This window comes from Porites lutea, chromosome 12 (genome assembly GCF_958299795.1).
Source record: "Porites lutea chromosome 12, jaPorLute2.1, whole genome shotgun sequence".
Taxonomy (NCBI): domain Eukaryota; kingdom Metazoa; phylum Cnidaria; class Anthozoa; order Scleractinia; family Poritidae; genus Porites; species Porites lutea.
In genome coordinates this window covers 5,211,256-5,226,731 of record NC_133212.1, presented here as the reverse complement: position 1 = coordinate 5,226,731, position 15,476 = coordinate 5,211,256, and the positions used below count along the sequence as shown (strand labels likewise).

General features: G+C 39.6%; 2 protein-coding genes and 1 pseudogene across 2 annotated transcripts; 1 reads left to right on the top strand and 2 right to left on the bottom strand.

Moving 5' to 3' along the window:
- The first annotated feature begins 2,208 nt into the window (after window positions 1-2,208).
- Window positions 2,209-3,660, top strand: LOC140921401 (uncharacterized; annotated as a pseudogene).
- A 5,081-nt stretch (window positions 3,661-8,741) lies between these two features.
- LOC140921309 (uncharacterized) lies at window positions 8,742-9,687 on the bottom strand. Its single transcript, XM_073371302.1, has one exon. It carries the CDS (start codon window positions 9,682-9,684, stop codon window positions 8,782-8,784), a length of 903 nt encoding a protein of 300 aa, XP_073227403.1. The 5' UTR covers window positions 9,685-9,687; the 3' UTR covers window positions 8,742-8,781.
- Window positions 9,688-13,817: 4,130 nt separating this feature from the next.
- On the bottom strand, window positions 13,818-15,468 carry LOC140954098 (vimentin-type intermediate filament-associated coiled-coil protein-like). Its single transcript, XM_073403500.1, has one exon. The coding sequence runs from the start codon at window positions 15,353-15,355 to the stop codon at window positions 14,702-14,704; it is 654 nt and encodes a 217-aa protein (XP_073259601.1). The 5' UTR covers window positions 15,356-15,468; the 3' UTR covers window positions 13,818-14,701.
- Between the last annotated feature and the right edge of the window lie 8 nt (window positions 15,469-15,476).

Genomic DNA, 15,476 nt, shown 5'->3' with positions numbered 1-15,476 from the left:
CAGGTTGTGGTAAGACGACCCTCGAGACCTTAACAAGAACAAGAAGAATTTATTAATATTCGATGATTTAATCCTCAGGCTTAGACCGCTCGCCAAGAGGTCGACTTGTAGCAAGTCTATCCTCAGGCTTTGCAAAAGCAAAATATAATCGAGGATTATTATACTCGTTGAAGACACTACACGTCAACTGTATTTACCTCAGGTAGAATTATTTTAAGCTTTCAAGACAGACAATAAGAGAAAATGCAAACCTCTTCATCTTGTTTCCCAGGACCTTGAAAATATAAACCACATAATGACCACGTAAAAAGATGGAGAGTGGGGGGTGGGTGTGAAGCGAATTGGAGAATTGTGCACCTCTGAAAAAATCCTGGCTACGCCCCTGGTATAGCCACAGCGTTGCAATAAAAGCTTTGGTGATTTTATCGGTACTATCCAGGCACTATATATCGTAATATTGGCAAACAAAGGTGAAATGAACGGTATCATGTTACATAAACAAACCAGAGTTAATGAAGTTTTTAAAAGGTCAATCAAATGATGCAGTTTTACAAGTTTTACAAGTTTTACACGTTTTATAGGGATCAAAGTCTTGAAAGTGAGTGAAATACATAGCAAATATTAATAATAATAAACATGCATTTTTATTAACTAAGATTTACCGACAACCGACAAGTGGACCCCCCACTCAGACCCTCTAAATGTTCCTTTAAATGTGCATTAGCTATTTCAAGTCTACTAATAATTTTTTTGTTGTTGGGATAATTAAAGTGACGAATATCTTTTTCTTTCTTTGGATAAAAAAAATCCGGTCAAAGGGTCAGAGCTTAAACGTCAACCTGAGACGCTTTTGAGAGAACGTTTAAACAAGTTAAACCAGTTCTCTGGTGATAAAGGCGAAGTCAACTCGTCACGTGGCAGAGATGTCAAACGGTCTTTTCAAATCACTACGACACAGAGTTTGAGCATCACGTCAGTATACGGCAAACGGAAAACGTCAGATTCAAGTTGAGAATTTTTCAAAATAGAAAATGAGCGGATAAAAACAGCTCAAAACAATTCTTATGGATAAAAAATTGCGTGAAACAACTAATTTGTGTTGAAACAATGAACAGTAAATGACAAGGGAAAACTTGGCCACGTGGTGCAAATTCGCGCCGGTTTGCCATTAAAACGTGTGATGGCGTAAGAATAACTTCCTGCTGCCATCCCCAAATCAATATTGCAGACGATGATTTTTTTAGCAAGATTCAAACAATCTCATGCCTCTCGCTATTCAAACTGCAATGGGTTCAAAACGAACTGAAAAAAAGGAAAATTCGAAGACCAGACGAGATATGCTACTTGAGTAGCATTCTGTACCTCTGGATCATGATCAATAAGGGACGGACCATTGAAATTGGGGTGATAATTCCCAAAAAAAAATTCCTTCAAGGGATACTTGTCTAAATAAGAAATCCTGCAAGTGGTGATACCTAAAAAAAAAATTCTACAGACAAGCGGACTTATCTCCGATTATTTCTAATGGTCCGTCCGAAGAGCCATAATGGCTCTTGTCCGTCCCTAAAGGATACAATTAAAGGATCACCGCAAAGTAACACATTTTTCTGATATCGTGACTGGCTATGGGATCAACCACTTTTGGGGAGGTAGGGGTTTGGTGATGAGGTCGATCTGGCAGGAGCCGATTAATCGGCTCCTGGGTCTGGAAAAGAATTTTTTCCAGCCCTACGTGATTGCAACCCTGGGAACGAGGTTGACGTGATTGAATTTTTTTAGTTGTTGAGGAGGTGGGGGTTTGATGATTCAGGTCTGGACTAGAATTTTTTCCAGCCCTACGTGACTGAATTTTTTGTTAGTTATTACTGGAAATATAAGACTATCAACTGCAATTGCATTTTTTTCCTCCGAGACTCTTCACAAAAAACGTTTTTGACCACGTGCACCCTGCCTAGCTCGCCCTCCTCCTGCTTTTTATTTCCACATGAAAGTCAAATGCCGGTTGGCCCTACTTTCCTCCACATAAAGTGGAGACCGCAGTAATTTTCCGGAAATCGATTGCAAAATAACAGAGAATAACTTGAACTGAAAAAGGAAGAGACGTTTTGGTGTCATGACGTAAAAGGAGCTTCCGGATCGGAATGTTGTGTTTATTCTAGTAATCCAACCAGCAGCATATAGATATAAAGCATAGTTGAAATCCTGACTGAGTTCATTTCCGCGGGTGCTTGGAAATCGTCTCGCGCTTTACTTTTGTTTCACCTAACTTCCTCTAATACAGAGAGTTTCACGGTTGCCTGTTGATCACGGCTCCGGTAGGTCCTACATAAAGTATGAAGCCTCTGAATGTGGCTGTCCTCACAGTCTTAGTTATTGCTCTGTTAATGCTACATGATGTTGATGCGGCCCGGAGACGCAGTGGAGGAGGGAGAAGTCGTGGTGGTAGTCGAGGGAGGCGAGCCAGTCGAGCCAGTCGAACCAGTCGAAGCAGCCGCAGAAGAAGTTCAGTTCGCCGGATTCGTTCGTCTTCAACACCTAAAATCACCAAAACTACACCAATAAAACCGATCACGTTCCGTACTCCGGTAATCAAGTCACAAGCAAAACTCTTCACTAAAGCCGCAGCTGGCTATCTTGTAACGACATATGCACTTAGTAGAGCCCCGTCTACTATGAAGAGTTTCCACTCCGTGAAAGATATGTGTCAATTCCCAAGAAAAGAGCGGTGAGATTATCATCTGAAAGAGTGAGTTTACTAGATTCGAATGGACACTTATGTCTGGGAAACTCCTCAATACCTCGGACCCTTAAAGACGGAATAGAAAAGAATCTATTTGAACTAAACACGACTGTGATCTACAAGACAAACCCAGAGAATGTAATCATACTGTACGGCTTTGATAACACAGTTTCACTGGAAGACGTCAAAGACAAGAACTTCACAGTTACGACTCGTGCTCGGTATAATGTCACAGTCGTAGAAAACGCAAACTGCACCCAACAGGAAAACCAAGTCAATGGAACAATGATTCAACTGTATGAATTTAACCCCAACAAAGCAAGCAAAGCCGGCATCAATTTTAAGTTGATTGTTACTCTCATCATGTTGATAGGAATGCTTAATGAGCATCATTCTTTATAAGGAAGCGAGGCTATAAAAGAAAGTAGGCTGATGTATGAGTCTAACACCAATGCAGGAAACACTAACGTCAATTATACTCTTATCTTAACTTTATTTATAGTTATTCCAAGTGTTTTCATTATCATTCCGACCCACTATTGTTGTCTTTATAAATATACGTAAGAAACGCTTCCAGCGCTTCTAAGATAGTGATTTTTTATTAGGCTCAAAGCTAGTTCTGTAGTGTTTTAATGATGTTTTTATCAGGGGCCCCCAACGAGAATATAGTTCAAAACCACTTAAACATAGCTTTGTTGAACGTATTTTAGCATTTAAACGGTAGATATAGGCATATTTTTATCCCCTAAAAATTTTTCGTCTGTTCGGATTTCCTAGCTGAAAGTCTAGTGATCCGAAACTGAAAATTATAGGGATCAAAACTTACCTTTTCGAAAGTTTCAGCCAGAAACTGAAGGCTCCCGAAAATTCTAGGTGACCTTTTTAGGGTAAAAATACGTTAAAAATGGGCAATTATACACTTCTGGGGGGTTCAAAAATCCTAGGAGATCGGAGGAGGCAGGCAAGCAAGAAATTTAACAACAAATGTTAAGTGACATCTCTGGGTGTTGTTTCACTACGACCTCCTGAAAATCGCAAATTTTAATCTCCAGCAAGAAGCGTGATTTTCGCAATGGAAGAAATTAGTTCCCCGAGAGAGCGGCGGAAATGGAGTCTAGGTCTAGGTCACAACTTAAAGGCGCTTGGCCTAACGTGCGTGCGGAGTCAAAGTGGCCGGGAAATAAATAATGCAACCATAAGAGAGTTTAGCACCTTCCTTAAAATTAACAAATCTAGGAAACAATTTCTTTTACGGTTAACTCTTTTTTACCCCATTTACGGCTAACGGTTAAAATTTTTTAATTTTTACGGCTATCGACTAAATTTTTGTCCGTTTTACGCCTATCGGTTAACCCCATTAAGACCCTCAAAAACGAAGACCCCCCTCAAAATCTCTTATAAATATCTAGAAACGGGTATCTCGACCTTAGATGTGTAAGAAACAACAATATCTTCAATTATACAAAATTTCGACCAGGGTCTTCGTTTTCTACACAATAACCCCGGTGTGTAGAAAACGAAGACCCCCTCAAAATCACTTGGAAACGGCTGGAAACTGCTTCATGCATCATTAAGAGATTCCCCTATTTCAGTTGGGATTATGTTGAAATTCTGTCCCATGCATGTCCCTGATTCTTTAAGTGAAACGCAAAGGACGTATCTCAGGTGCGAGTTTCAAGACGCTTTCATATAATTCAAACAGTCAGAACATTTTTTGTGAGTGGCCATAATGTAACTCCTTTCTTGTTTGAAATTTTAACTTCCGTAAAAGACATTTTTTGACTATGGAAAAAATATAGTTACATATATTTGTTATGAAGAACACTTGGTCACTTACCTCGAGATAACCAAGGATATTTTTCCATTCAAAATCTTCTAACACAAATCTCATGTACACACTCTACTAGAATTGTTCTTGTACTTAAGCTAATTTTTCATAGTACAACGTTGTTTGCATAAGCTTAGAATTTTTAAAGATAAATAATTTATTCACAGTTTCTTGAATGAGCTTGAATACTGCTTTGTAATAAAGGCACTTTGCTTGCACAGGTAATTTTTTTAAATTTTTTTTTTTTTTTTGTGACATATCCAATGATTGCGCTGGCGGAAATGTTCAGAGAAATTCAAAAAAAAAGAAAATAATTGCAGTTTACAAAGTCAAGCGAATTTCTGACATTGCCAGGGGGAAACCGAACCTGACAAAAAAGTTGAAGATATTCAAAGCATTGTAATAAAAAGTGCAATGATTTTAAGAGCTAAACCAGACAAAAAAAATCGAAAGTCGAAACTTAATGCGGACAAAAATACAAATTGCGTGAATTATCTGCTACTAAAATCGCTTGCAGACGCAAAACAAAACAGAGATTGCAGGAGATATTCAGTAATCGTATTCTGCACAGAGTTTCATTAAGTCGTAGACGCTTTTAAGACAACAAAGTCTGGGTAAATAAACATGCCATCAAAAATAACCATACACAAATGCTGGTCTAGCTGTCATGCAATGGTCAGGGGCACCCAACGACAATTTTCGGAAAATATCTGTTCGGAAGACGATTTGAGATCTAGAATTTTCGGAACAATTGTTGTAAAATCTTTTGCTTGCATGCCTCTGCTAGGATTTTCGAACGTCTAAAAACTACTTTAATTGACCATTTTTAACGGATGTTTACCCTTAAAAGGTCACCTAGAATTTTCGGGAGCCTTTTTTTGTGGCTGAAATTTTCGAAAAGGTAAGTTTTGATCCCTATAATTTTCGGATCACTAGACTTTCAGCTAGGAAATCCGAACAGATGAAAAATTTTTAGGGGATAAAAATATGCCTATATCTACCGTTTAAATACTAAAATACGTTCAACAATACTATGTTTAAGTGGTTTTGACCTATATTCTCGTTGGGTGCCCCTGAATGGTCGACTACAGCCATTGAAAACCCAGTCTTTCTTCCAAAACAGAAAAACCGGACCTCCTTTGACTTCAATGTTTCTTGAGCATGTTACAACAATATCAATACCTATCAAATAAACATTAAGGAAGGCTCAATATAAACGTTTGTGATTTTCATTCACCGTGTCTGAGTAAGAGAGATGCAACGAACTGTAATTCCAACCCGGCGCGTGACGATCGCGCTTCAGTGGCCTTTCGGTTCTTCGCTTTCACTCATGCTATTAAAGTCCTGACTTCGACTAAATAAACAACCTATTTATACTAAGCCACTTTTCTTATGAGCCTTTTTAAACATCTCTCAAGATATGACATGCCACTTAACTAGGATACTGGAATTATCGGCGTGCGGATTCTGCAGCCCGGGGGGGGAGGTACTCCCATACATTACCTATAGGGTATGTGCCGCCCAACGGGGTCGTCATTTTGAAGCTCCTGATTTAGAACGGGGTATCCATTTCAGAGGCGTTTTCTAGAACGGGGTATAATATTTCGAACGCACGAGAGCTCCAGTACTCCGGATGATTATGAAGAAGCGAACAAATAAAGAAATATCTTTTTTGAAAAACAGGGCTATTTCAATTTACAAACTTTCTAGAACGGAGTATAAACAATTGGCCCATTCCCAGAACGGGGTATCAGTTTTAGGGCGAATCCTAGAACGGGGTTTCAATTTTAGGGGAAATATTTTTCCGAACAGGTTGCCAATTTGGAGTCCCGGGTGGCACATACCCACCCAAAAAATACCCAAGCGCCTCCCCCCCTCCCCCCCGGGACTGAACGTAACAGTACACACTTTGCGGCTGGGGAAGCCCAACACAATGTGCAGGAAATCGAGGTCACACTACTTACACTGCAAACGTCTCATTTGAGCTCATTTTGGATTAAACAGCAGCCAGTGCAACAGATACTGTGAGAAGACACTTAGTTACTCGAAGAAGTATGGAGTGCTTTCAAGGCCCGGTTATCTTAGTCGTTGTATGCACAGTAATAACAGTAATAATATGTGCTCTCCAAACTCTGTGTTTCTTTCTGTTGAAGAGAACCAAAAACGTTTCGTCTTCGAGGATAAATGACGGCTTGAACGGACATAATCACGAACCCGGGAATCCAAAGGAAATCAACATACAGTGGCCGTACTTGAATAGAGGAAAACAACCAGTCGAACATAGCGAGCAACCATTCAATCAGGTAGGCTTCATGATCAAAACATGGTTTGAACAATTGTTACTTCAATAATTTTGTACTCTTTGTTTCGAGTATACGGCCTAATTTGCACGCGCGTGGGCTGTTCCGAAAATATGAGGACAATGAGTGATGTTATTTTTTATTCAAATATGATGAGCAAGAAAATCTTAAAACTAAAAGTGTACTTCAACTTGTTTAGCTAAGTTTTAAAATAAATGTATTATTTTTGTTAGTATAGTTTTTCATCAATTTAGGTTCGTCAATAGTAACTTTCAGCGGTGCCTGTGAAACTTGTCTGAAGTATATTTGTCTTGTTTTCTAAGGATGAAGACGCTGAAAAGCAAAAACAAAAGAGTGATCAAGAAAGATGAACTGGATTTAACTGATCAAGGGAAACAAATTCAAAACAAGATTTTCAGTGACCTCCTCTAATTTTAGAACACTTATGACAAACTTAAGCACTAGCCTTTTTTATTTAGTGGAGATACGTGCAGTATGTGTAATTGAGAAAGCCATGTAAAGCGGAAGGGGGATGTAGCATCTACCTTGCGCATGTGACTGAGTTCTGTCTTCTTCTATCTTCGACACTTTGAGCAGTTTACTTTCAATCTCAGAGAAAATACACTTATAATACCATTGTTAAAAATTGCCATTGTAGTGCATTATTAGAGTTTAAAAGTAAAATGCTGTAAATGGCAAAGATATCAATAAAGGAGTGTTCAGTATAGTAGAAAGTGGTTCACCTATGAGTTCGTTGAGAACGCCGGGTTCCAGATTAACATTTAGGTTTACAGCTAGTATCGCTGAAGATAATTTGGTTTAGTGATGTGTGAATATAGACAAAAAGAAGTCTCACTGTGTCTGCCAATTTTTTCTCTACTGCAGTTAAAAAATGCCTTATAGAGTTTAAAAGTAAAATCACACCGTATTTAAGTGTCGAAAACAGAATAGTTCTCGTAGAATGAACCGTGAATGAGGCGGGGTTTTTTTTATCTCCCTTACTGGAACTTGTCGGGTTCAGACTTCTGTTAAATCCACCTACAGCTTTCATTTTCTTTCCACAACATGCATGTCTTTCCGCGCTCAAATCAACTCTCTTATATTGGCCAACTAATTTGACAACTATTTTTCTCTGTCTGCCACAAGCCGCATTACGGTGCTTTCAAGCTTCCCGCTGTCTGACTTAGTCAAAAGAGAGTGCTCATCAGCCTCGCCATAATATTTTCCCGGTATTTTAAAAACGTACGAACAAAGATAAAAATGAATGGTGAGTTCAGTGAGTTCTCACAGACTATGCCACAAAGCTAGCCTGCAGTGCAGGCGTGTTTTGGGTGGGCAAAACCTTGTTCGTGTTCGTAATATTGTTGTAGCCGCCATCTTTGATTTTATGACAGTGGAAGATTGGGGAGAGTAGAAATACATGTAGTAACCCTTTGTAACCCTTACGGTAGGTGCGAGGGCGAAAGAAGGAAAGGGGGGAGGGGGAGGGAAGAAAAAAATACTTCTCTTCTCTCTCCCCGCCCCCTCCCCGCTCCCTTTGACTTGCCCCATCTCCTCCTCTCTCATGGCACTTTCGCGAGCAAATTGCGCGCTCAAAGAAAACGCCTGCACTGCAGGCTACCCTTTCCGTATTTTATGCTGTAAGCCGATCTTGCGAGCCCTCAGTCTCTTGGTTTGCGGTCTATAGAATGTGTAACGAAACTGTAACGCGATCAAAATAACCCATTTTTTCAGAGGTTTTTGACGGGTTTTGATGTTCTAACGACAAACACATCTCCTCTGGACCCTGCGGTTTTGCTGTAGTGGTGCAACACAAGTTGCACGTTTTTGTTGCCCGATTTACCCTACAAATAGCTATTATACAGCCATCTTGATCTCACGTTTGGTCAAAAACCCTTACAATATTATATTAATCACATTTTGCCAAATACTTCCTCTAACTCGTCAAGATAGCCCTGTAAAGTTTTTATAATGTATCCATTTTTGTTTTCCTCCAGAAATCTTCGAATGAAGGGTACCTCATCAGCCTGCCCCCTCACAAACTTTTCGAAATACAAACTATTGATGGCTTGCATCTTCTTCCGCTTCAGGATGATATTGGGTTCTGTAAACCAGTTTAGCTCCTGTTGTGCTCCAAACAATCTTTCATAGCTTAGTGCCGCGTCTTTTTCCAGGCGCAACATCTCAATTATGCGCCCGATGATTACGCCGACCGGAAGCAGATCTAGCGGCGGATCAGTCGAGATTGGCTTCCAATCTGCACCTCGTACCAACCTCCTCGCGATTTCGAAAAGTAGCATAAAGTGCAGTTCGTTCATGGGGCTTACAGCGTTGAAAAGCGCTGATTTCATGCCACTTGTGTTCAATTTGTAGCACATATCTCCAAGGCCTTTGCTTGTCACCCCGCTTTTGGACAACAAAGTGCACATTTCTGGATAATCATAGTATTTTAATCGCCCGACAACTTTTATCAGTCCATTTCCGGGTAAAAGTGGCGTCGGCATAAGCTCAACTTTGAATTTCTTATCAGCGGCAAACTTGAGGTAGAAAGGACCGCTGTCTTTCTCTCGGTATTCCATGATCACGTGACGCAGAAGACTGACCACAGCAGACCCACTCATTCCCATGATTCCAAACGTGTAAATATTACCAGTGCTCTCTTGGAGATCGGCCAGATTGATCTTTTTGGCATTTTTGACGAAGAACAACTCATTGGCTTCGCTTTGTCGCTTGATCTCCTCTTTTATGGCCTTTGTTTTGTCCCTCCATCCTTCAAAGTTCCAATCCAACTTCACCACGCCCTGGCTGTCGCCCATGGGTTCCTTAGGAGGAGAGGAAACTTATTATTGCAGGCGATAAACGTGTGGCAACTAATCGAATTCAAGTTATTAATGACGAAAGCCGGTACGAAAAAAAAAAATTTACATCTTGGCCACGAATTCATAACTCAAATAATTTAAAACCCTCGCAACTGTTTCGCGGACCAGACTAGTTTCGGGGACCTCGCGTGTCTCCCTCGCGCGCGTTTTTTCTTGCGCCATTTATTTCCTAGCGCCTGATTTCCTAGCGCCTGCCACGCAGGCTAGAACCGGACTCAACAAAGTGCAGTGTGTCTAGCAAAAACAAAAGCGACGCCATTGATAATTTATTGCTTTATCTCTAAACCCAATTATGATACACTGGATGTTTTGTCAAAACAAAAAAGGACAAAGGGGAAAATAGCAAACTTCATTAATTCACACAGGGGGATAATTCATTGTGCCAAACATAAATTATCAAAATTGGCACCTGCACACAATCGTAAAAATTTTCGCCGTTTTTCGTTGTCAAAGCCTCCCCAGCTATTTATTAAACCAGTTTTTCATAAAGTTTTAAATGTAAAATTTACGAAAAATTTACGACAAATTTCTGTCTGTAAAGACTTCACAGAGAGCACGGCACGCGTTCTCAAGGTTTCTTTGTTTAATTTCTTGTTTTTAGTTCTTTATTTTACTACATGACGACCTGTTTTAAATTGTTTTTTCTTCAGCCATATTCGATTCTACGGACTCTGACTTTGTTGAGAGGGCAGAGTTACTTGCAATTGTCAGTAGCCATTATGGAAGACTAATTACCATATTCTTTGAAATGATTCAGAGCAGAGAACTAAAAAGTCGAAATATAAAAGATTTGTTTTTCACCTTGACTCATTTTCACGGCTGTAAAACAACATTATGCTGAGTTTAATTTATTTTATTACAAAAATGATGTCCCTTTTGAGTATTTTATATAAAAGTTTAACAGTAAAGGGAGAATTTTTAAAATGTTAATGTGCAAAATGTATATTGTGCCTTCGTTGAATCGCACGCGGTCCGACAACTCTTTTATGGCACTCATCGCAGGTCACGATAAAACTCCCGGACCTGTGTCACGCATTGCGTTCTACTTGCAGTATTAACCCTCACTGAAACGAAAGTGAACTCCGTAGCAGCAGTATTCAAACCGTGCTATATATCGAGGACAAATTATTCTAAAACCTAACACTCATTGAATGAGTAGATGACAGTGACGCCCAAACCGTGCAATTAGTTGCTGACACTAACTTTTTCTCACTGGTTTGTCATTGTGGTTTTATTTGGGGCCCTAAACCATGTACAAACGTAAAAGTGCGATAAGACTGCCTTAACTTGGCCAAGAAATACATGTGCTTTCATTTTAAGCTAATCGACTTGCTACACCATCACCGAAGTTGAAGAGGTAAATTACAAAATATTTCGAGTGCATTAATCTCTGTGACATTAAAAGTATTTTGATCACTTACCTAACCATAAAAAAGGCTGAACACCCTTTGAAATTACTTTTTAGCCATAAGGAATCTAATCTTACCTTGAATATTCCAAAAAGGAGTGAAGTTTTAGAACAGAAAGACAGCAGATTTGGATCGCTTCTGCTAAGTCGTATCACAGCGCAGATGTTGCCACCAGGTAACGCCGCAACAAGACAAAAGCATCGATTTTGAGTTTTAATTTCGTGTTTTTGTTATGATTATCAAGTTATGCGAGCGAGGTGGCCTGTTATATCTGGTTCTGGGATAACAAAATAATCGATTTTTGGTCAGTAAAGAACTTTTGCGTTTCTGACCCAACACTCCCAAGTAATGTCAAGTGTAAAAAGCTGTCAGCTGTCCGTGTCGTACGAAGGCGGGTTTCCTGTTGCGCTTCTTTCAAAACGAAACAGCAGTACTTGAAACATAAATTTGCACTTTGAGTGATATAATTTTTTACGCAGTGACCCTTGTAGTATTATCGGCGGGTGGAGTTACCGTAGCGTTACATGTTTCAGAACACGTTTCCATAATCTCTGTTCTTTTCTGCAAGAATTCTCGTATTCGTTTGCTCGGCTTACTAAAACGACCCGAAATTTCGCATTGCCGTGACGTGGATGAGGCAATAAGGTTTCCATTTCAAAGGCAGTTTAGAAAAGAAAAAAAAACATTCGGCGTTGTGTGAAGTAAGGGAACTTCAATCAAACAAAGGATTCGCGTGAAGAAGAACCGAAGCTGTTGCCATTTTCATTTTTCAAGAAAGACCAACTCATTTTCAACTACGTTCTAGTTTTATACGATGTTAAAAGAAAGCGACTTTAGAGGTTGCAATTTTTCACAACTTCCGTTTTAGTATTTGTACTGTAAGCAGATAAAGAGGAAGCCAGGAGACCGGATGTTTTGAATTGAAATAAACTTTTGACAGGCGCCAATGACCACGTGATTCAAAGACGCGCCCACTCGTTTGCTTGTTACCAGCGTCCTAGCAACGCAACCTTCTCTCCTGGCGCCTCGCCGCGAGTAGCCTGAGTATCAGGCCTTCCTAAGGGGCTAGGGGAGAGGAGATTTTAGATGGGGGAGAGGGGAGGGGAAGCGAGAGCTGAAGGAAGCTCTCTCCCTTTTTCGCTTTCGTCTTTCCCCCTTTCTTCCACGAACGCCTGATACTCAGGCTACGCCGCGAGGGACATTTTTTATTTCTCTCTTGCGAAACGTCCCTGATACACGCCGATAACCACGTGATCCCACGCGCTGCTCTTAAGTTCGCCCACTCGTTTGCCCATTTTTAGCCTCCTTGATTTCTCCGAACACAGTCAGGTTTTTCAGAGGTTCTCATGAGCAAAACAGACCTTATTCACGAGGCCCGTCATTTTTACATGCGCTTACTTTAAGGGTTGATGGGTCTGATTTTATTTCGCCCATCACGATACATATATGTCCACTAGTTACAATTCATTGGTTTACAAAGGTGGGAGATCTTAGGAAGCTCTATTGGGATTTTCAAAGAAGATCCCCAGTCAAAAGTAATAACACCCTAAATTGAAAGTGATGGCTATATTGCAAATAATAACAATAATAATAATAATAATAATAATAATAATGATAATAATAATAATAATAAATTAATCACTTTAAAAAAAAATAAACTGAGATAAAATAAATTTTGGAGCTTTCATCTGGAATCTAAAGATATATAATAGTAATAATAATTTCTTTTTTATTATTTATTTAATATTTATTATTTCAGTAAAAAGCAATGTCAAGAGGTTTCTCATATAAAATACCCATGCTCCCCCAACGGAAGGGATTGGAAATTCCTTGGGGTTGGGGGTTCTCAAAGGTCCAAAAATTTAAGTAAATGTATGAAGCTTGACTGGAATTTCCAGAGAGGTGGGGGGGGGGGGGGGTCTAAGGAAAAATACCTTCTGTGGGGGAGGTATGGATTTTTTTGGAAGCACACATTCAGTTTGCCCTGAGTTTTTTCAACAGGCACTTTTGGGTTTTTGGACATATAAATTCCCCATGATGGTTGTGCAAAAAGATAAGTACATAGCATGACGACAATTACTTATTTTGTGGCAGCCAGTTTATGTGCCATTTCAAATATTTCTGTTAAAACTGCTTGAATTATAGTTCAAATACCTTACAATAGGAGTAGGGTTACATTGGACTGGAAAATAATCCCCCACTGAAACTCAAGGATGGTTTTACTTGGGTTCTTTTGCCAATTTAAGCACTAAGGCTTTTTCATTATCTCAGAAATTGCTAGAAAACTAGAGAAATTAATCCGAATGCAAAAAGTTGCTCGAAATGCCAGAAGTTGCCAAAACATTGCTGAGCAACTTGTTGAAAGCCCTACTGACACTCCCTTGTATTTAATATGAAAGAACCACCATTTTCAACCTTGTCCCCAGGGCGCTTTTCGCCCTGGGGACGAGGTTGCACCATTTTCAAACTGAGAAAATAGGGAATGATTTGGAGAAGAGAGAAAAAAAGTGTGCCCCATGCCCCTCTCCAGGGATCGGTATTCAGGTTGATTTTGGCTGGGTATGTGTCACTCAGGTCTCCACATTTGGACCTATTAAAAAAAAACATTGCACCCTATCCTTCGATTAGGACAATATATTGTCAATAACTAAGCTATGGTTAGTGTTCTAGTATACCCTATTAGTGTCATACGCATTGTGTCAAATATAGATGCCCTGTTTGAGTTTGGGATTTTCAACCTCTGCAGATAACACCCTCCTCAAACTTCATAATTTATCAGAAACTACTCAGCCTCATCCAATTATAATAAATAATGATATTAGTGTTAAAGGTATTTTGGGAGAGAACCTTAGAGTCTCCCCCTCAGAAAACTACCCTGGTCAAAGGGTGGATCCCAATGGAACCAAGAACTGGGCATTTCCAAGCCCTTTTGATATACAAGACAAGTAAACTGATCTTCTGCCTCTGCAATGATGCAACCCTACAGGGCAACTATCATCTTTGAATATCATGCCAATCTCTATAAATAATGCCCTAGGATGGGGGGAAGGGGTGGGGTGAACTTCCTAAGGTAGGGGTGCTTGTGTTTTAAAGGGCATAGCTGAAATTCATTTTCAACCCCCCATTCCTCCCGCCCCCTAGGTGCCACTGACAATTTTTTTTTCACTGGTAGTTAAGATGACCTAATTGACTTATCAGTAGTTATAACCCTAGCAGTGATCACCTGTTGTATTAGCATCCTAGTAGGCAGTACCAATACAAACATTTTGGGTTATTATCTGAGTAAAAAAATATCTGTGACAGTTTTCTTTGTTTTGACACTATTATTTGCCTAGACTCCTTTGTTAAATTTGTTTTATGACAATCGTGGTTTTTACATCCTTTATAGGGGTATCTCCTGGGCTTTTCTTTGTAAAAAAATTGAATTTAGAGTCATATGACAAACATGCTTAAATTTTAAAACATATTTGATAATAATATATTGGCCTATCTGACCATGCCAGTCTTTCATTTACGTTAATTTCTTCTTAGTTCGTACTCCTAGTTTAGACAAAACAAGGCGGTGGCTCTTCTCCTTGCGGTAGAAACACATCACCAAATGGATTTTCCTGTTTAAACGCACCTTTTCCATTTGCTCCACCATTTCCTATATCAAGCGACGACGAGCTAGTACTAGCTCCTGGTTCATATCCACTGTCAGCTCTTTTGACTGGTGAATTTGTATTGCCATTTATGTCTTCATCCTCGCTGTCCAACAAATCAGTTTCTCTGGGGGCGCCATTTAGGGAAACCTTTCCTTCATTAGGCGTGGTACAATAGTCAGAATCTTCTAAGATACTTAGACATGTTAAAACACTCTCGAAGGCGTCTCGATGTTTCAAAATTTCGTCCAGAACTCTTGAGCGATTCTTTAAGTATTGAAACAGTTGCTCCTTTTCGCTCGCTTCTTGGACAAGCCTCTTGATTTCACTCTCAGATGATTTGAGTTTTTCTTTCAGTTCTGTTATTTCTTCATCTTTCTGTCTCAAAGTTTGATGCATTCGAAGAGGAAGGACCTTTAAATTCTCGGCGTGTGCTTCGTTTTGCTTCTTCAGAGCCCCCGATAATTCTTTCACTTGTTCCTCAAGCTCGTGAATGCGTTTCATTAATCCTTGAATGTGAGTATTTGCTTCTTTAATGGCTACTGGCGAAAAATCCATGTTGATGGAAGGAAATTTATAAACCTTACTCGAAACTTTCAAAACACAAACAAAGACGGAAATTGCTTGGCACCACCACAGGGCGCCATGATTGTAATCAAATTATTCCAAGGGAGGGGAG